At 40.3% G+C, this 20,463-nt stretch overlaps 1 protein-coding gene across 1 annotated transcript; it reads left to right on the top strand.

Moving 5' to 3' along the window:
* Nucleotides 1-864: 864 nt before the first annotated feature.
* On the top strand, nucleotides 865-19,915 carry IL22RA2 (interleukin 22 receptor subunit alpha 2). The gene is made up of 5 exons (XM_069598506.1): nucleotides 865-968; nucleotides 5,099-5,234; nucleotides 8,171-8,349; nucleotides 16,140-16,306; nucleotides 17,549-19,915. The coding sequence occupies exons 1-5, from the start codon at nucleotides 908-910 to the stop codon at nucleotides 17,696-17,698; spliced, it is 693 nt and encodes a 230-aa protein (XP_069454607.1). The 5' UTR covers nucleotides 865-907; the 3' UTR covers nucleotides 17,699-19,915.
* The last annotated feature ends 548 nt before the right edge of the window (nucleotides 19,916-20,463 follow it).

Below are 20,463 nucleotides of genomic sequence, written 5' to 3'. Positions count from 1 at the left end.
TCCCAAGAGGAAAAAGAAACCAGCATGTATTTCTTCTTTTACCCCAAAAGCCTCTTTAAAAAAAAAAATCTTTGAGTTTCTTGTGCTTTAATGTATAATCTTAGTGTTGCTAAAAACATGCAGTAAAAAAAAAAAAAGTTTGGTAAGAAAACTGATATAGTGAATCATGGGCAAAGAACAGATGACCTAGTTTGATTAGATTTCCAAGAAGATATGACGAAGATTTAACATAGTTCAAAATGATTGTCCTTGGTCTTCCTCCTTTTAAGGGTTTACTTGGTTTGTTGGGCTCAAAATCTTGATCAGCTAGATTGCTGGAAATGGAGAGTGCAGATGGAAAAGGAAGAAGCATGAGCTGCGTGGGGCCCAGGGCGCTACGGACTGGGATGGCCGCAGAGGTGGGAGGGAGTCCTGCAGAGAGGCCAGGCGGACAGAGGGTATGAGGTCTACACCCGGGAGGTTACTCGAGGAGCTCCCATGAAGGGAGGAAAAGGAAAAACTAGCCAGAGACCCCACCTGCTTGAACCACTGCCAGGGGCCCTGATCACTGCAACCGCCAAGCCCGTTACTCAGAGTCACTGGCAGCCCCTCTGCCCCCTCTGCCAGATGCCGTTTAGGCCTCCTCCACTCACCTGCAAGAATCTTGCATAATTCTTCACCCTGCCTGCCCCCGGCCCACCAACCCAACATTAAAGTGACTTAACTGACAATATTTTTGAAATGATTCTTAATACTTATTCCTCTCAAATGATAATACACGAACAGGATGAAATTGTATTTACTTCAAGAAGCATGGTTAAAACCAAAAGGGGATCTTTGAGCGAGAGGATTCTGGTTCCCTCTCTTGTCCAGCGCTGTCGTCTCATTGAGGTGAACACTGGCCACCCGACCAGTCACACTCGCAACCATGACGCTGAAGTGTTGCTTTCTAGGCTTCCTCCTCAGTGTCCTCCTGCCTGGTGTGGTAGGTAAGTGCTTCCTTTCTTCCTAATTTCTCAGTGTTGTCATCAGAGCCTGCTCCAGGGCACTATTGGACATGGCAGTCTCGCCCTTCTGGGCTTTGTAAAGATTTCAGCTCTCTCCTGTCACAAATTGGTCAGAACAGACATGGGGTCCGTTTCTCAGTGAGCTAAGTCGTTCCAGTTGTGTTTGACTCTTTGTGATCCTATGGACTGTAGCCCCCCAGGCTCCTCTGTCCATGGGGATTCTCCAGGCAAGAATATTGGAGTGGGTTGCCATGCCCTCCTCCAGGGCATCTTCCTGACCCAGGGAGCAAGCCCATGTCTCTTGAGTCTCCTGCGTTCGCAGGCAGGTTCTTTGCCTGCCACCTGGGAAGCCCAGTTTCCCTCTATAGCCTGGATAAATACATGACTGGACTTCATGAGTAGCTACTAAAGAGGAGGCACTCTAGTGGGTTCAAAAAACTCCACACAGGACAAATACACACCCTTCTCTGTCTCCTTAGCATTTCTTTCAACTTCAGGGGACAAGCAGAGCTCCTAAACCAGACTGCCTGAACCTGGATTTCAACTCTATCTCTTTATTATCTAGAAAAACTGGGCTGATTGGCTTAAACCGCCTCTGCCTTGATTACTTCATCTGTAGAATGGGGATTGCAGGTCACTGTGAGGATTAAATGAGTTAATAATATATGCCAAGTGCTTAGCACCGTGCCTAGCATAGAATAGATCATAAACAACATGTGAGAATTTGCTATTGGCATTCATGGAGAAGTCTTCAAGAACAGAGAGCATCTTGTCACCCCAGCTTACCTCTGAGCAAAACCATGGGGGGCCCCAGTTAACAGATGTGTACCTTTCAGTGTCAGTGGCTCAAGGAGCTTTCCCAGCATTCTACAGTTGCCCAGTGACTGATCATTTAAACACAACTCAAGCCTCCATTTCCCAGAAATGTGTGGATTTGGGTAGACTATGCCTTTGGTCTTTGGTCATACCAAGGATTCAATTAAAAGAATATGACAGGAATTAAGTGTCACCAAAATGACTTAGGTGCTGCATCTTACCGACCCTAGGCAAATCACACAACTTCTTTAGACCTCAGTTTTCCCATCTGTAAAACGTACTAATAAAAGTACTCTACCTTATTGGGTGGTTGTAAGAATGAAAAAAGAGATGAAGCTCTGAGCACAGTGCCTGATAGATGGTTAATGTTCAAAATGTGTTTTCTTAATGCCAGCCAGGAAGAGGAGGAAGAGGGCAAAAGGGAGGACTATCTTTGACTCCTCACTGTTCTGCCTCCTCCACTGGCTCCTGTCCCCCCAGGCTTTGCTCTTGTTTTGCTGTAGCCGCTGAGAGGCAGGCTCTGGAGCCAGACAGCATTGGTATAAAATCAGCTTCACTGTCTGCCACTTTGCCAGCTCTTTTACCTCCCCAACGCTTGGATTTTGGTCTGCAAGAGAAAGGCCATAATATTATCCTTTTCATAGGTGAGCTGGGCAAATTCAATGAGTTCTTGCAGGTAAAAGACCTGCGGTGTTTTTCACAGAGGGCTTGTTATTTTCTTTGATGGTGCTTACCAACGGTGTCACAAAAATGAGAGAAGCCTGAACACAGACGAGATAAAGGACACTGGACCATTTGTTTTCAGGATAGCAGATCAACTGTAGGCAGGGTCTTTAAGAAACTGTGCCTATCACTTCCTATCAACTCCTGAAAACTTTCAAAGTTTTTATGTGCTAAATATGATTGATCCAATAGTGACTTGTGTGAGCGAAACCAATCATGGCATTTGACTCTTTCCAAGAGATATGTTCTTGTACTTTGGATGAAAGGAAGTCCAAAAAAAATAAAAAATAAAAACCAAATAACAGCACTGACACTATTTGGTTGGTAGAAATAAATACCTAAGGAAGCAGCCTTACTCATTAGAGAATAACACATGTCTTATTTATTTACTTATGTTTGGCTGTGCTGGGTATTCCTCACTGCTTGCAGGCTTTCTCTAGCTGCAGTGAGCAGGGGCTGCTGTCTAGCTGTAGTACATGGCCTTCTCATTGTGATGGCTTCTCTTGTTGTGGGGCGTGGGCTCTAGGGTATGTGGGCTCAGTAATTGTGCACGGGCTTAGTTGCCTCACAACATGTGGCATCTTCCCAGGCCAGGGATCAAAACTGTGTCCCCTGTATTGGCTGGGGGATTCTTAACCACTGGACCACCGGGGAAGCCCTGAGAATAACAAATTTCGAAAGTTCAGAGCGGAGATCATAGGCATCAAAATATTCACTTCCCTTTGAATGATATTTGAGCAAAGACTTGAAGGGGGTGAAGAAATGAGGCTTGTGGAAATCCAGAGAAGAGTATTCGAGGAAAAGGAAAGGGCCAATACAGAAACCTCAGATGGGGCCACGCCCAGCATGGTAGAGCAGGAGAAAGGAGGACACTCTGGAGAAGCCAGGGGGCAAGTGATAGAAGATGAGGAAGAGACAGGTGGGGGAGACATGCTTCCTGACTCCTGCTTCTGCCTATCTCCTATCCTTCAGCAGAAACGCTGGGCCTGTCAGGAAGGCAAAGCTTTAATTCTGCCTCTTTTACGTTTTCATCTGGTACTCTCTTCTTTTTTTTTTTTTTTTTTTTTTTGCTTACACAATGTTACATGACAAATTTATTCAGTAAAAAAGTCAACTAGGACTCTAGCAAAAAGATTAATAAAAGAAAAACTGTTTATGAGTGCATACACAGCATGTCACTAGTGATGAACTTAAACAAAGATGAACTCAAAATGGCGTCTGAAAGTCCCAGCTTCTGTAGCATCTTCAACAAGGAATGATATACCTGTGCAAATATGACAGGACAAAGGAGAGCAGTTCTAGGCTTCCAAAGGTGGCAATCTGCGGGAAAGTCAATACATGGGAGGAAACTAATGGAGAAGTTTCATTTGCAGATTCTTCTAGTGTTTTCTTTGGGCCGGTAAGAGTCTGTCTCCAGTAAAAGTAAAAGAAGAATGTATATGCCGGCTTCCCTGGTGGCTCGGAGGGTAAAGAATTCGCCTGTAATGCAGGAGACCTGGGTTCAGTCGCTGGGTTGGGAAGATCCCCTGGAGGAGGGCACAGCAACCCACTCCAGTATTCTCGCCTGGAGAATTCCATGGACCAAGGAGCTTGGCAGCCTACAGTCAGGGGTCACAAAGAGTTGGACATGACTGAGCAACAGCATAGCATAGCATTTAGGCAGAAAAGGAGGGGATCAAGAAAGCTTTTACTGCATTTGCTGCTTCTCAGTTGCCTTCAGCTCAAAATAATTTTTATGTCAAAGAGACATTTCTGGGGGTGATATATTCTGGTTTCCTTCAGACTCCAGAAAAAAAAAAATTGTCAAAGATCTTTTATCTCCAGCAGACTAAAGGCTGGTGAGACTGAGCTGTCACATCCCATTAATTGAGCAAGAAAGCACAAACTGTGCCAGTGTGAAATTATGCCCATTCCCGTCATGACCCATGATGAGATGCCTCTCAGGGAAGTTCCTGGCTCGGGCAGTCTCCCTCCATAGCTTAGACCAGTCACCTGAGCAATTATGCTCGGGCACTTGGAACCAGGATGCAGGTAGGTAAGAGGATCTACTCAGGAGTAGATGCAACCTACGTGGAATAAAGCCAGGTCAACTAGACAGGAAGAAGACAATGAGGCAGGACCTGGAGATGGAAGAAAAACCAGAGAGAGGAATGAGTGCTATGGTGAGGTCCTGGAGGCCGAGCTGATCCCAGGTGAAACCTTGAGGGGTGGTAATACAAGGCCTCCTAGGAAGATGGGCATCTCAGTCATTATATCTCATCACCACCAGGGACAGATCAAAAGACAGTATCTTCTCACTACTGTTACTTCCTCTCCCGTTTAGGAGTGATGTGAGAGATTAGCACATATGTTTTTACAGTCCGGATCACAACTGTTTTGAGACTTTAGCATGCATCAAAATCCATCACATCAAAGATCCAAAATGTTAATTTCTGGGCTCCACCTCTACCACCTGCTCTTCTAGCAGCTCTTCCAAAGAATCCCAGTGGAGATATTACTACCCTGCCAGTTATGGCTAATGACAATGGTGCTTGTATCAATGTTCAGTTTTGTCTCTCTTCTTGTTGTTTTAGAAACTCAGCCAGCCAACGAGTCTCTGAAACCTCAACGAGTCCATTTTCAATCCCGAAATTTTCACAACATTTTGCACTGGCAGCCTGGGCGGGCTTGTCTTGGGAACAACAGTATCTATTTCGTGCAGTATAAAGTGTAAGTCGTCTGAGTTTCCTCCAGCTAGTAGATGGCTGCTGAGATTCCGTGCCCTAGAACGCGATGGTGTGCCAGGATCTGAGCTTTTGTCAGTTTCAAAAGGGTTGAGAAGAAGCAGAGATAGGGGCAGGAGAGTGTCTCCCCTGAAGGTGACACAAAATGCATGATGACGTGAAGTCTGTGGAGGGAGGTACTTCATCCCTAGGAGACCTCACTGAGGCCTCACAGGCTCAGCCTTCAGCTTCACAATTGACTCTTCCTATACATTTGTCCACTGAGTGCTAGAAGCGACTTGTTTAGCATATAATAAGTACTCAATCTCAATTAAACTGATGCTATTGATAGTTGAAAAATAAGTTGTGGGACACGTGGAAGTGAGTGTGTAAAGTACATTTTCAATTAAAAGTCTTTTTAAATTTAGGGTGAGTTTGCTATTTAGGAAAAGTCCTTTTATTTTTTTAATTTTTTTATTTTTTTAAATTAATTTTTAAAATTTTACTTTATAATACTGTATTGGTTTTGCCATACATCAACATGAATCCTCCACGGGTGTACACGTGTTCCCAGTCCTGAAACCCCCTCCCACCTCCCTCCCCATACCATCTCTCTGGGTCATCCCAGTGCACCAGCCCCAAGCATCCTGTATCCTGCATAGAACCTAGACGGGCAATTCGTTTCTTATATGATATTATACATGTTTCAATGCCATTCTCCCAAATCATCCCACCCTCTCCCTCTCCCAGAGAGTCCAAAAAACTGTTCTATACATCTGTGTCTCTTTTGCTATCTCGCATTCAGGGTTATCATTACCATCTTTCTAAATTCCATATTATGTGTTAGTATACTGTATTAATGTTTTTCTTTCTGGCTTACTTCACTCTGTATAATCGGCTTCAGTTTCACCTACCTCATTAGAACTGATTCAAATGTATTCTTTTTAATGGCTGAGTAATACTCCATTGTGTATATGTATCACAGCTTTCTGAAAAGTCCTTTTAAAATGGAATGCCTCCTGTAAGCATGAACGCAAATTGGAACACACCACAACATGTTCCTCTTGCATGATCTTCAGGCTAATTCTGATGGATCCATGCAAAAACTCAGATATAATCTACTCCTTTCCTGGATCGAGGCCTGGGAACAGAAGTTTCTGATTTGCAGATAGCAGATGTTCCCCTTCACACATCTTTTTCTGGACATGGTGGGGCGGTGGAGTACAAGGTGGGAATTGAGGCTCTTCCTTCTCTTTCATAGATTGAGATGCTAGTTGAACATGAGGCAGGCAATATTACTGTTTAGCTTTTATGGTTTTCTATTAGAAATTCAGAAGATCAGATGCAGCTATGGACCAAAATGGCAGTTTTTATGCCATAAATTCATTCTTGTCTCTCTAGCATGGGATAGATTCAAGGTCAAATTTTTCCATTAATCAATCTCTCTAACTTCAGAAGGACTATCTCCAAAAGTTTCTCGGTCTTGGTGGCTTTTTTCAACATGTTTTGTGCAGCAATTATAAACTTTATGAATCTTTATCATAAAAATTTCTCCACTTCTAAAAGAGACTTGGGCATCTATTTTGAAAACGCTCCTTGCATATAGGAAGTGGGGATCAATGATCTTTTTATGCTTCCCCTTTAGGCAGTATAAACATGTCCAAAATGAGCCTATTTGTGGTTCAATATAAACAGTGGATTAGAAGTTGTTTTACCGTGAAATTAATGAAGATTAGACTTTAGGGCCCCATAGAAGAATTTCATAGTTCTAATTCTTTTGCTTAAATAGAGCTCCCAGACTTGTATAAAATTCAGAATATCTGGATCCCATCTTACCTATGTGGTATTTTCAGTAGCACGATGCAGATTAATATTTTTGAAATTTTTTGCTTTGGGTCTATCCAGTTCTCATGGATATACTGTTAGATATCTCATAAATATACTCATGGATATATCCCTGTTAGACATAGATATACTCATGGATTTGTCCCTCTGGAATAGGACAAAAGATAAGGTATTACACCAAAAACATAAGCCAGTCATTACAGCTAAATTTAGCTAGCAAAGACAATGTCTCATCAATAAATGTTAGAAAACATTAAATTGTTTTTGATATATGTTATTGGTTCTGCCCATATGGTATCTTTTGATATAATGAAACTATTGTCAACATATAGTTTGCAGAGTACAAATACCATCAATGTTCCTCCTTATATGACTATAGAATTATATTTCAAGTCCTTCAGCAAATATTTTGGGGGCTTTTCTCCCCAGCATCTAATCCCTCCTCTGTTCCCACCATCACCTTATTGCGTTTTCTCTGATCTGTGACTAATAATCTTCCCTTTTCCTGTTATACCATCCCAGAGTGTTAGGCTGAATTACTGTATCTGACTCTTTGACACATTATGTTCTTGGGTTCTCCTCCCTCTCTCCCACCCTCTAATTGCAAAACTCAGCTAACCCTCACTACCACCTCTGATCAGTTGTCAAAAAAAGAGATTGGCCTTAGGTGTTGAGTAAACATCACCTGAGATGAAAAGTGGTAGCAACTTCTCAGAACCAGGCGTATTACTCAACAGCAGGCTGATGAGAAGTGAGGAAAACCACAAAGCACTGAAACCCCAGGAGGCTGAAGGACGTAGTCAAAAATGGAAGTTGGTTCAGACACCAGAAGAAAAGCTTGCCTAAGTACTAAAAACCCAAAAACCCTTATGCTAGGGACAGAAGCTTATCAGGCTTGAATTTATCTTTCAACAAGATAGCACTTTTATTAACAAAAAGAAAAAAACATTTAAAGAGACTTAGGAGCAACTGTCAGCTTTCACAGGGGTGCTGATGATATTGGAGGACAAATGCCAACCAGTCTGAAAACTGAATAGACTGAAAAAAACTTCTCCAGTGGAATAAAGGAACTCAGATTTTGTCTTCTTCTGTCTCTAGGTATGGAGAGAGACAGTGGAAAAATAAAGAGAACTGCTGGGGGATTCGAGAGTTCTTCTGTGACCTTACCAATGAAACGTCAGATATATGGGAACCTTATTATGGGAGAGTGAAGACAACTCTGGCTGGGATCCACTCAGGCTGGACCATGACACAGCGGTTCACTCCATGGTGGGAAAGTGAGTTCCATGGCATTTCTTTGCATTTGCTTTCCCTGACCTTCAATAGCCCTCACGGAGCCTGGCTAGCTAGCTACCAGGCCCTGGGCTTTGCTGAGGTGCACACCATCATCTCATTTGATCTCATTTTCAGAACAACCTTAGCAGATGGATTTTACTGTTCTTGTTTACTGTCCAGAAAATCAAGGGACAGACTCTTTGGAAATAGCCCAGGTCTCACAGCCTATATAAGCCAAGTTGGGGTTCAAAATGGGCTGCCTCTGATTATGAAGCTGACACTCCATCCTACTGCCTGGATGTTGCCATCTAGAAAAGAAAGTATTTTTATATAGCAGAAAGGATTCACATTGCCCTTCCTAAGCATGAGGGTTACGTTCTTGAAAATATACTTTAGACAATTTTTCTATTGAGAAAATTAAGGCTTTGAGTTACCTCTCCAAAACAGGAGATCCAAAATACTCTCTTGTATCCAATTCTCAATAATGTTTGTTCTCCTTCTAATTTAGTCATAATCTCAGAATAATGTATTATAACTTCTGATGAAAATTATTTTTAAAAAACTAATGGACTTCATATAAAATAGTAGACAAAATATATGAGAAAAATGTGTCTAAAGTGTATGTACAAAGATATGCATAACAAAACAAGAACAAAAATACAGATATTATAGTCCTCACAATGCAACTAGTCATGAAGCTGTAGTTAATATTCATAACTTCTCCTCTCATGATTAACTCAGCATCTGCTTTCTTTTCAGCCAGCACCTCAGCCTTTCATTTTTCAGGGGTTTGTGTCCTTTTGATCTTTATTCTATTAGTTTAACATAGCCTACATTAATTTTTATCTCTGAAAATAGGAGTTCTAAGAAGCACTTCTGAGGATGCCTAGCATATTTGACCCCAATGTATTTATAACAGCTCTATTTCACTTTGATAATTGGAACCAGTCACCCTAGACAACACAAGGACCTCTTTCCTCCTTGTTGGTTAAATGGCGTAAAAATCTCCCAACCATCAGGAGGCAGCCTTAACTTCCAATTCTTGGAAACTGTTGTTGTTATAACCCAGAAGAAGGAAAGGATCAAGTGTATGGGAAACAAACCATTTGATGAATCATTCACTGTGTTTAAAAGTGAGAATTGCCCCTCCATTTTTTACTTCCTGTATCCTAGACCAGTGAATTCTGTCCATGGAAGAAATAGCACCATTTATTGGTCATATTTCATATGAATAGAATCACATAATATGTGATCTTTTGTGACTGGCTTTTTTCATTTAGCATGTAATGTTTTGAAGATTCATTAATGTTGTAATATATATCAGTACTTCATTTCTTCTTGCTGCTGAAAAACACTGCAGTACCTGAATACACTGCATTTTGTTTATACTTTCCTTAGTTGATGCATGGTTGTTTGAGTTATTTCCACCTTTATGCTACTATGAATAGAGTACCTGTGAACACTCATATGCAAGTTTTTGGGTTGAAATGTTTTAATTCTCCTGGGTATATACCTGGAAGTGGAATCAGTTGGTCACCTTATAACTCTGTTTAATCATTTGAGGAAATGCTGCATTGTTTTCCAAAGCAGATGCACCATTTTCCATTCCAATCAGCAGAGTATGAGGATTCCTATTTCTCTACATCCTCAGCACCACTATCTGACTCTTTGATTATAGCAGTCCTAGTGGATATGAAGTGGTCTCTCGTGTGATTTTGATTTGCATTTCCCTGACGATTAGTGATATTGAGCATCTTTTCATGTGTTTATTGGCCTTTGGCATATCTCCCTTGGAGAACTGTCTATTCAGACCCTTTGCCCATTTTGAAATTGAATGCTTTGTTTTTAATCACTGAATTTGAAGTTTTTTATGTATTATGGACAACAATATCTTATCAGATATGTGATTTTCAAGTATGTTCTCCCATTCTGTGTTTTCTCTTTGAGCTTTCTAGATGGCATCATTTGAAGCCCCAAGTATTTAACTTTGATGAAGTCAAGTCCACTTATTTTTTCTCTTGTTGCTCATGCTTTTGGCATTATATCTCAGAATCCTTTGCCAAATCTAAGGCTATGAAGACTTATCCTAAGTTTTCTTCTAAGAGTTTTATAGTTTAGCTCTTACATTTAAATCTTTGATCCATTTTGTGTTCAGAAGTAGTATTCTGAGTCCCCAAGGATTACCAAGTTATGACCAATCTAGACAGCATATTAGAAAGCAGAGACATTACTTTGCCAACAAAGGTCCTTATAGTCAAGGCTATGGTTTTTCCAGTAGTCATGTATGGATGTGAGAGTTGGACTATAAAGAAAGCTGAGCGCCAAAGAATGGATGCTTTTGAACTGTGGTGTTGGAGAAGACTCTTGAAAGTCCCTTGGACTGAAAGGAGACCCAACCAGTCAATCCTAAAGAAAGGGAGGATAAATCTTAAAAGGAGACTGAAAAGAAACAGCCAAAGACGTAGGAGGAAATCAGGGGACGGCATTATTTGTGACTATCTCAAGGAAAGAGAAGTCAATGAATAAAACAGTGCTGTGAGGTCAAGTAATCTTAAATTGGCCATTGTAACACAATCGCAGTCCAGTGAAAAAGCTGATAATGGTCTCTGAGTCACAGATTCCTCCATCATAGATCACAGATCAGGAGCCCTTAGGAAGTCTGTAAGTCAGGTTCTCTGGTGTTCCTAGGTCAGTGCTTGACATTATGTGCTTCATCTGTATGTAGGATCAAATAACACATCAAACAACCAGAATCTAAAATAATAAGCCGATACATTCAAAGGACGAGGTCTGTATGCACATGATTCAAGGAAAATTCTTCAACAGTCATAACTTAGGCCAGAAAGAACAAATATTACTAGGAGAAAATCAGTTATGCATATCGTGCTATGCTGTGCTTAGTCACTCAGTCATGTCTGACTCTTTGTGACCAAATGTACTGTAGCCCCCCAGGCTCCTCTGCCATGGGGATTCTCTAGGCAAGAATACTGGAGTGGGTTGCCATGCCCTCCTCCAGGGGATCCTCCCAAACTAGGGATCAAGCCCAGATCTCCCACATTGCAAGCAGATTCTTTACAGTCTGAGCCACAAGGGAAGCCCATGAATACTAGAGTAGGTAGTCTATCCCTTGTCCAGGGGATCTTCCCAACCTAGGAATTGAACCAGGGTCTCTTGCATTACAGGCGGATTCCTTACCAGCTGAGCTACCAGGAAGCCCTATACATATCATACTGGCCTACAAAACTGACTCATGCTTCTCATCTTTCAAGTGATAGGCAGGAGGTCTATGGTCACCAGAATTTGGAGCATGAAAACCATAAACAGAATTAAATATCAACCACTTTGCATGATTAAAACGTAAACAAATAAGAATTCCTTCTTCAGGCAATTGGGCAAAGTTTCCAACATAGTTGAAAAGTGAATTAACAATTTTTTTGGTTACAAATTAAAATGAATCCCCCTTTTCTAAGAGGCTTAGAAATTCTGAATATAATATACCACATTCTCTTAACTCTATAGAGGAACATGAAAGAAAAGGAAGGAAATCCCCAGGTGCCAAAACAGAGCAGCTAGAAACCAGAGAAGAAACCAAGTGAAGTCCCCCTGCCCTGAGGACATTTGCCCAATTTAGTAACTAGTAGTAACTAGACCCTGGGAGGGGAAACAGCCATTCCCTGAACAGAAGACAATGTCATAGCCAGCGCAGCATGGGGAGTGCACTCCCAGAAATTCTTGCCCCCACATAGGGCTCTACTCTCAATAAAAGTGCAGACTAGGGAAAAGCCCTTTAGAGAAACAAAGAAAGGTGTATGTTTCAGTCTTGACTGTTAAGAATCAAATGTTTCCTAAATACAGAAAGTTTTGAGATTCAAATGCATACAACCTTATGTTCCAGAAAACACCACTTTGAGGCTGTACCAGGCTGACGGTGCCATGGGATACCTTGCAGAAGCAAATGCTCAGACCCAAGTTCAGAAGCAGCACTACACAGATGAGGTCATGTGATCCATGTCCATGGTGCCATTCAGTAAAGTAACCACTGTCCTTTTTAATGAAGGAGACTGGATCAGTTGGAAAAACAAGAAATCTTGGTCCCCTACATCCCTCATTTTCAAAATCAAGTATGGCGAAATGAAAACAGTAAAACTTGGCAACTACAGACTGTGGGCCAAACTTGACCTACTTCTGTTTCTATAAAATCACATTTTATTGGAGCAAAGCCACCCCCATTCATTTACACTTTGTTTGTGACTGCTTTCACTCACCAATGGTAAAGTCAAGCAGTTACAACGAGACATATGGCTCATGTATGCGTGTGTGTGCCCAGCCACTTCCATCATGTCTGACTCTTTGGGACCTTATGGACTGTAGCCTGCCAGACTCCTCTGTCTATAGGTTTCTCGAGGCAAGAATACTGGAGTGGGTTGCCAAGCCCTCCTCCAGGGCATCTTCCCAAGCCAGAGGTTGACCCCACATCTCTTATGTCTCCTGCATTGGCAGGCAGGTTCTTTACGTACTGAGGCAGCTGGGAAGCCCCATACATGGCCCACAAAGCCTAAATATCTATTATCTGGCCCTTTACAGAAAACTTTTGCTGACTTCTATAAAATAACATGGGAATCCCTGATGGCTCAGGGAAATCCCATGGACAGAGGAGCCTGGTGGGCTACAGTCCATGGGCTTGCAAGAGTTGGACATAACTTCAGCAACTAAACCACCACTGTAAAATAACATGGAAGAATATTTTTATGATTTGGAGATAGGTAGACCCCCAAAAGTACTAATGAAGAAGGAAATGACTGATAAATTGGACTACACTAAAATTATGAACTTCTGATTATTAAAATATAACATTAAAATGATGAAAATGCAAGCCACAGAGAAAAAATATTCACAATGCATGTTTTTGAAAAAGGACTATGTCCGGAATGTACAAAGAACTCTTACACATCAATAATAAGGGGCAAAAGACTTGAACAGTCTTTTCACAAAAGGGAACATTCAAATGGCCAATAAACATGAAATTCCACTAGTCAGCAGGAAATGCAACTTTAAAACACAATTAACTGGCACTACACACTTACTAGAATGACCAAAATTAAACTTTTTAAAATATAATAATGTCAAGTGAAAAACAGAATCTTTCATATACTGCTGATGGGAATAAAAATGGTGTCTTTACTGTGGAAAAAATTTAAGTATTTATAAAAGTTAAACATATATCAACTCTATCACCCAGAAATTTCACCCTTAGTTATAGTCCCAACAAAATGCTTGTTTCCCAAACTACACACAAAAGAATGTTCATTAAACTTTACTCAGAATATCCAAAAACTAAAAACAAACTAAGAGTCTGTGAATAACACAATGGATGAACTGTGTTATTCATACAGTTAAATACCACACAGCAATCAAAAAAACAAATTCTTGATACATGCATCATGGATGGATATGTATGTGTTAGACATAGCCAACTACCACAGGCTAGGGGGCTCAAACAACAAAAGTTTATTTTCCTACAGTTCTGGAGGCTAGATATCCAAGATCAAGGTATTCACAGGTTTGGTTTCTTCTGAAGCCATGCTCCTTGACCACCTCACTCACTGTGTCCTTGCAAGGTCATCCCTCTGTATTCAGTCTTATAAAGATTCCAGTCACTGGATTAGGGATCACCCATATGACTTCAGTTTATCTTAACTGTGTTTTTTTAAGATCCTGTCTCCAAATACAGTCATATCCTGAGGTGCTAAGGATAGGACTTCAACCTCTGAGTCTGAGGTGGGGCGTAATTCAGCCCATAATTATATATGTACAAATAAAAGTAAAAGAGTGAAACAAGCCAGACAGACAAAAAAGTGTATATTGCATGATTCCAAAAACAAATGTACATGGAAATAAAAGCTAGGACAATTGTGGTTTTTCTCTGGGGTTAAGTAATTGGAGAAAACATGGAGTTTTCTGGAGCACTGGTAATGTCCTTGTTCTTGTCTGGGTGGTAGCTGTACAGGGGTGTTTATCTGTAAAGATTTGTTTAGCCATATTGTCATGATTTATTTGTCTGCATCTATTTTATAGGTTGATTTTTTTTAAGTTTATTTAAAGTTTAAAACTTCAAACCGAAGCAACAAAAATGAGTACCAACTTTCGACATGTGTTCACAATAAAAACACAAGGAAGCAGATCAACACGAGCAAGTTTGTAAGAAATAAGCACTTGGCTGGAGCAATGCTTTAAGGATTCGTATTATTGAAAGCAGATAATAAAATAAATAAGTTTAAAGAAATAATAGAGGAGAATAAAAACATAATCAAAGGACAAAATATTACTAAGATCAAATAGACTGGAAAGTACTCGAATTGAACTCATAGAAACAAAAATATATAATCAATTAAATTAAAATTTCGATTTTAAGAGGAGTGACAGATCAGTTTTGGAGAAGGAAATGTCAACCCACTCCACTATTCTTGCCTGGAGAATCCCATGGAGAGAGGAGCCTTGTGGGCTCCAGTCTATGGGGTCACAAAGAGTCAGACATGACTGAAGTGACTTAGCATGCACACATGCAAAGATCAGTTTAGAAATGCTGTTCTTGTCCAGTTACTATCTGGTCTCCAACTCTTAAATCATTGGAGTAGAAGACAGCTCTGAAGAAACCATTCAAAATATTGAGAAAGAAAGATGGAAAAATAAAAAAGAAATTAAGACATGGAAAAATCAAATAAGAAATAGTGACAGATATTGAACTGAAATTCTAGAATAAAAGCGTATGTATCCCGATCTCTATATCAATTTATCTCTCTATAAATTTATTGATCATGGCTTATTTTCAAGAATTATAAAAGATAGAAATCTACAAACTAAAACACATGATGAATGCCAAACAAGAAAACAACAACAAAATCAATTAATGAATTAATTCATTTAGAATTACTAAATGAATTTAACTTGCTAAATTAAATTAAACAGACCTTAAACCCTGCCCCCAAATAGTTAACCTGGGGGAAATTAAAGTGACGGTTTATTTGGTTTTCTTTCCTAGTTAATGATCATCTGATTATTGACACCAAAATTCAAGAAACAAAAATTCTCTCTCAATCCTTCTCCAGCTACTCTATAGTATATAACATAGTTCCATTGAAATAATCTTATACAAACAAGTCTTCGAATGATTTTAATGCTGCTTTGAAATTTTACCTCTTTAAGGGCCTACAAAATATTTGCCTTACACCAAGAATATTCACCCAAATAACTCTTTATAGTTCATTTTCTGAAACAATCACTGCATGCTATGGAAGTGGTTGATTAATATCCTCTTAAAGCTGATTCAGAATACATCAGTCTTTGCAAATAAAAAATCATCTTCAAAGAAACTTCTCAGATATCTATATTTTGAGTGTCACCAGTATCCCTCCAGGAGAAGGCAATGGTACCCCACTTCAGTACTCTTGCCTGGAAAATCCCATGGACTGAGGAGCCTGGTAGGCTGCAGTCCATGGGGTGGAAAAGAGTCAGACACGACTGAGCAACTTCACTTTCACTTTTCACTTTCATACATTGGAGAAGGCAATGGCAACCCCCTCCAGTGTTCTTGCCTGGAGAGCCCCAGGGACGATGGAGCCTGGTGGGCTGCAGTCTATGGGGTTACACAGAGTCGGACACGACTGAAGCAACTTAGCAGTATCCCTCCATGATAACTTTTGCCTGATCCCTGAATTTAATAATGATTTGTTATTATGTGTTCCTGTGAAATATTACATTTTTAGTGATTTGTCAAAATTTCCTATTCTTTCAGCAAAAATAGATCCTCCAGTCATAAATATAGCCCACATTAATGGATCTTTGTTGGTAAATCTCCATGCTCCCAACTTACCATACAGAGACCAAAAAGGGGAAAATGTGTCAATGGAATACTATGAGCTAGTATATCGAGTCTTCATAATTAACAATTCACTGGAAAAGGTAAGTTCAGACAGATAAATTTAGTATTTTTTCTTGGTATTTTTCTTTTGTTTAAGCAAAATTCTAGCCATGGAACAGGTCCTGTCTTTTGCTACTCTACCCCCTCTCATTTTTCCTTATCTTTTTTTAGTTCCTTCTCCCTTTCACCCTCATTGATAAGCAGTTGATGGTTACCATCACCATCAGAATTGTGTGCACGCTTGCACCTTTTTAATCTCTCAGTTGGTTTCCATTTGATCTTCCCTGTATATCTAAAGATTGATATTAACAGTATTCAATTCCATTTGATGGTCACAAATATTCATTTTTATGGAATCTTTATACACCTTTTAAAGTGGCTTTTGGATCAGAGCGTTACATATTTGTGCCAATTTTGCTATGATATTATAATCTCCCATTGGTGCCTTTACTTTGGTCTGGTGGTTAACTGAATGTTCCCCTTTTTGATATCCATCTAAGACAGGGTTCCTTTGGCTATAAAAACAACGGAAATCCATTCAAACTGGTTCAAATAGGAAAGTGGAGGGGAGAGGAGGATTTTTACTAGGAGGTAAAGATCAGTCTTCGGAGAAGGCAATGGCACCCCACTCCAGTACTCTTGCCTGGAAAATCCCATGGACTGAGGAGCCTGGTGAGCTGCAGTCCATGGGGTTGCTAAGAGCGACCCCACGACTGAGCAACTTCACTTTCACTTTTCACTTTTATGCACTGGAGAAGGAAATGGCAACCCACTCCAGTGTTCTTGCCTGGAGAGTCCCAGGGACAGTGGAGCCTGTGGGCTGCAGTCTGTGGGGTTGCACAAAGTTGGACACGACTGAACCGACTTAGCAGCAGCAGCAAAGATCAATCTTAAGCTAGCTGGAAGCAAGAAATAAAGTGCTGCCACGTTTTATAATGACTGGGAAGGAGAACTGGAGAAGTAAGTCACACGTCTACAGTTGTCTCCAAGTCTACTCCATTCTCCTCACTGCACAGTTCAAATTCTTAAAAAAGAGACTCTGACCACTGGGGCAATCAATGGACATCACTCAGGAAGGAGTCGTGTGGTTCCTCAGCAGCCATGTGACCTGTCCCTTTCTCAGTCTGGGAACTAGGATGCGGGAGATGGAGGATGTGTCTGGGAGGTAGCTCTAGAGCCCACTACTACTGTGGTCATGAACAACTTAGTTTTATCAAAAATAGAGCAAGCCAATGACTTACTGAAAACTGTTTATCATCTCATTTTTTCTCCCTTGTGTGCAGGAGCAAAAGGTGTATGAAGGAGCTCACAGAGTTGTTGAAATTAAAGTTACCTCACCTCACACTGGTTACTGTGTAGTGGCTGAGATATACCAGCCCATGTTAGACAGAAAAAGTCAGAGAAGCCGAGAGAGATGCGTGGAAAGTCCTTGAAATACTCTGCAGAGTGCAATTCAAAGCTCTCTGAGAATGAGATGACTTGTTTTGAAGAATCTTATTGAAAGCTATTCTTATATTTTCTTTTTTTTAAATTGAATTATAGGTGATTTACAATGTTACAATGTTAGTTTTTATATTTTCTTAACACAGTGTTCACCATTATACTTCAGGGACTTTATTTAATAGTTCTTTCTTCTTTTATATTTTATTTGTAAATTAAATTTAAGCAGCACTTCTCCCCACCCCACCCCCAAAATCATCAGAATTTAAAGAGTTAGGAAAAAAGGACTCTCTGAAATACAGAAGTTTGCTTCTGTCTCTAACATCTCTAACATAATCTCCATTCTTCCAAGTCTGCTAAATAAAAACTAAAGAACCAAAGAAGTGTGGGCATTTTTAAAAAATATTCTTGAATAAATCTTTAAAAATAATTTTACAAACAAGTGATCCAGATATAATTCTTTTGCAGTCTCTACTGACAGTTAACATGACATAGGTAATTCAACTTTCACATAAGTGGAATTTTTATGTGAAGAAGTATTTTCCCATATGTTTCTATTTTATATAAATATACTTCAAAGACATTCATTTTCCATTATATAATATTCCTACTTAATGAATCAATATTTTATTTTAAGTTCTACCGTATGTAAATAAGAATGGTATTTTTAAGAAGCTTCTCACGATCGCTGGATTAATATCTAAATAGTTTATCAACAATAACATCTAATCACCAAAGAACGCCTACTCAATATAAGTTCCCTCATTTAGCACATACTCACATTAATATTCAGAGAAGGCAATGGCAACCCACTCCAGTACTCTTGCCTGGAAAATCCCATGGACGGAGTGTCCTGGTTGGCTGCAGTCCATGGGGCCGCTAGGAGTTGGACACAACTGAAGTGACTTAGCAGCAGCAGCAGCAGCACATTAATATTTTTTTTCTGTTTTTGTTTTGATTTTTAATACTGCCTGAGAAGACTATATCCTTATTCTCAAAATCAGGTATAATAATTTTCAGCAACAAGTTAAATTATAACTTAATTATACTAACTCTAAGTTATACCACACTCATTACCCAGCCCTTCCAGTGAAGGGTCTCCTGCCAGTGGGATCTTTATTATCTCTGCATACAAGGATCTTTTGAATGACAGTTTGACTGGGGACATGAGGGATGGTTGGGGACCAGGTAGCAGCTGAAAGCATAGCATAGGTGGTGGGTTTATTGGGAAAAGGAGCTGGTGCTGATAGAGACTGTAGGGCCATTAAAGCCCCCGAACAATCTTCTAACAGCTCCATGTCCCCAGTGAGTAAAGGTCTATGACCTTGGGCTCAAGTGGCCTTCCTCACTTTGGGCTCAGCCTTGCATATGTGTTAAAGGTTGTCTTTCTTGTGAAACAATATGAATTGGAGAACCTTTATACAATTTCTCATAAAACATTGTTCAAAATGTGACAAAAGTATAGAGTTTCTGGTTTTACACAGTTACATGTATGCATGCATGCTCAGTTGTTCAGTTGTGTCCGACTCTTTGCAACCCCACTGGACTGTAGCCCTCCAGGCTCCTCTCTCCATGGAATTTTCCAGGCAAGAATACTGGATTGGGTTGCCATTTCCTACTCCAGGGGATCTTCCTGACCCAGGGATCGAACCTGTGTCTCCTGAGTCTCCTACATTGGCAGGCAGAGTCTTTACCACTGAGCCACCTAGACAATAATAAATATTAAAAAGTATTCAGAAATGCAAGGAGGGAGATAGTAAGAGAGAAAGAGCTAGAGAATTAGCCTTACTGCTTTTCTATAGTTATAAAAAGTGAATTTGAGCATACATCTCAAAATTAAAGTTACTTTAATCTGTGTTTTTGAATTATGCTTTTTTGGGGGGCTTACTGTCCTCTTGAGGGGCAACTAACAGCAATGGGATGGGTTGGGAGTAAGGATTATACATGGCCAACAGCATTTAAGTTTTTGAAGTTCAATAGTCCTAACGTCTGGCTTTAAAACGTTATGGTTGCCTCGTGAAAGTTATTAGGTAGAACCAAGTTTTGTTTCGTGTTTGCTATACGTCGTTTTTGCTTTCATGCTTAGGCATATGGCTTGGGCATTCTTAACCAACTATAAAATACCTTGTAACAAAGATATGTCGTATTCTTCATTGTATTAGGAATATATTATCACACTATTTCAATCAATAAAGTTTTGTATAATCTTGTCTCTGTATTAATTCCTTCACAGTTATAAAAAACATATGCATACACAAAAAGAATGTAGGTAGTCTTAACATTGAACATTGTGTACAAGCTAACTTCATTTCTTTTGCTCAGCGCTCAGTTGCTCAATCCTGTCTGACTCTTTGTGACGCCCTGGAGTGTAGCCCTCCAGGCTCCTCTGTCCATGGAATTTTCCAGGCAAGAATACTGGAGTGAGTTGCTATTTCCTGCTCCAGGGGGATCTACCTGACCCAGGGATTGAACCCACACCTCTTGTGTCTTCTGCACTGGCAGGTGGATTCTTTACCACTGAGCCACCCTCCTTTTAATTCCATGGGCCTGTCCAAGACACTCATTGTGATGCCAACTTAGCAGAGTCAGAACTGCTATCCTCCTCCACCTGGAGTGGCCATTCTTTGCCCTGGAAGGAGGCATTACACCAACTCATAGCATTTCCCAGTCTGGGGATCAAAGTAACAGTTCAGACACATGTCATACAACAGAGTCAGCACTTCCTTGTCCTCTTCCACACTCACGTCTTCTTTACACA

This window comes from Ovis canadensis, chromosome 8, assembly GCF_042477335.2.
Source record: "Ovis canadensis isolate MfBH-ARS-UI-01 breed Bighorn chromosome 8, ARS-UI_OviCan_v2, whole genome shotgun sequence".
NCBI classification, from domain to species: domain Eukaryota; kingdom Metazoa; phylum Chordata; class Mammalia; order Artiodactyla; family Bovidae; genus Ovis; species Ovis canadensis.
Note: the sequence above shows the minus strand (reverse complement) of the source record. Positions and strands in the feature narration are given on the sequence as shown.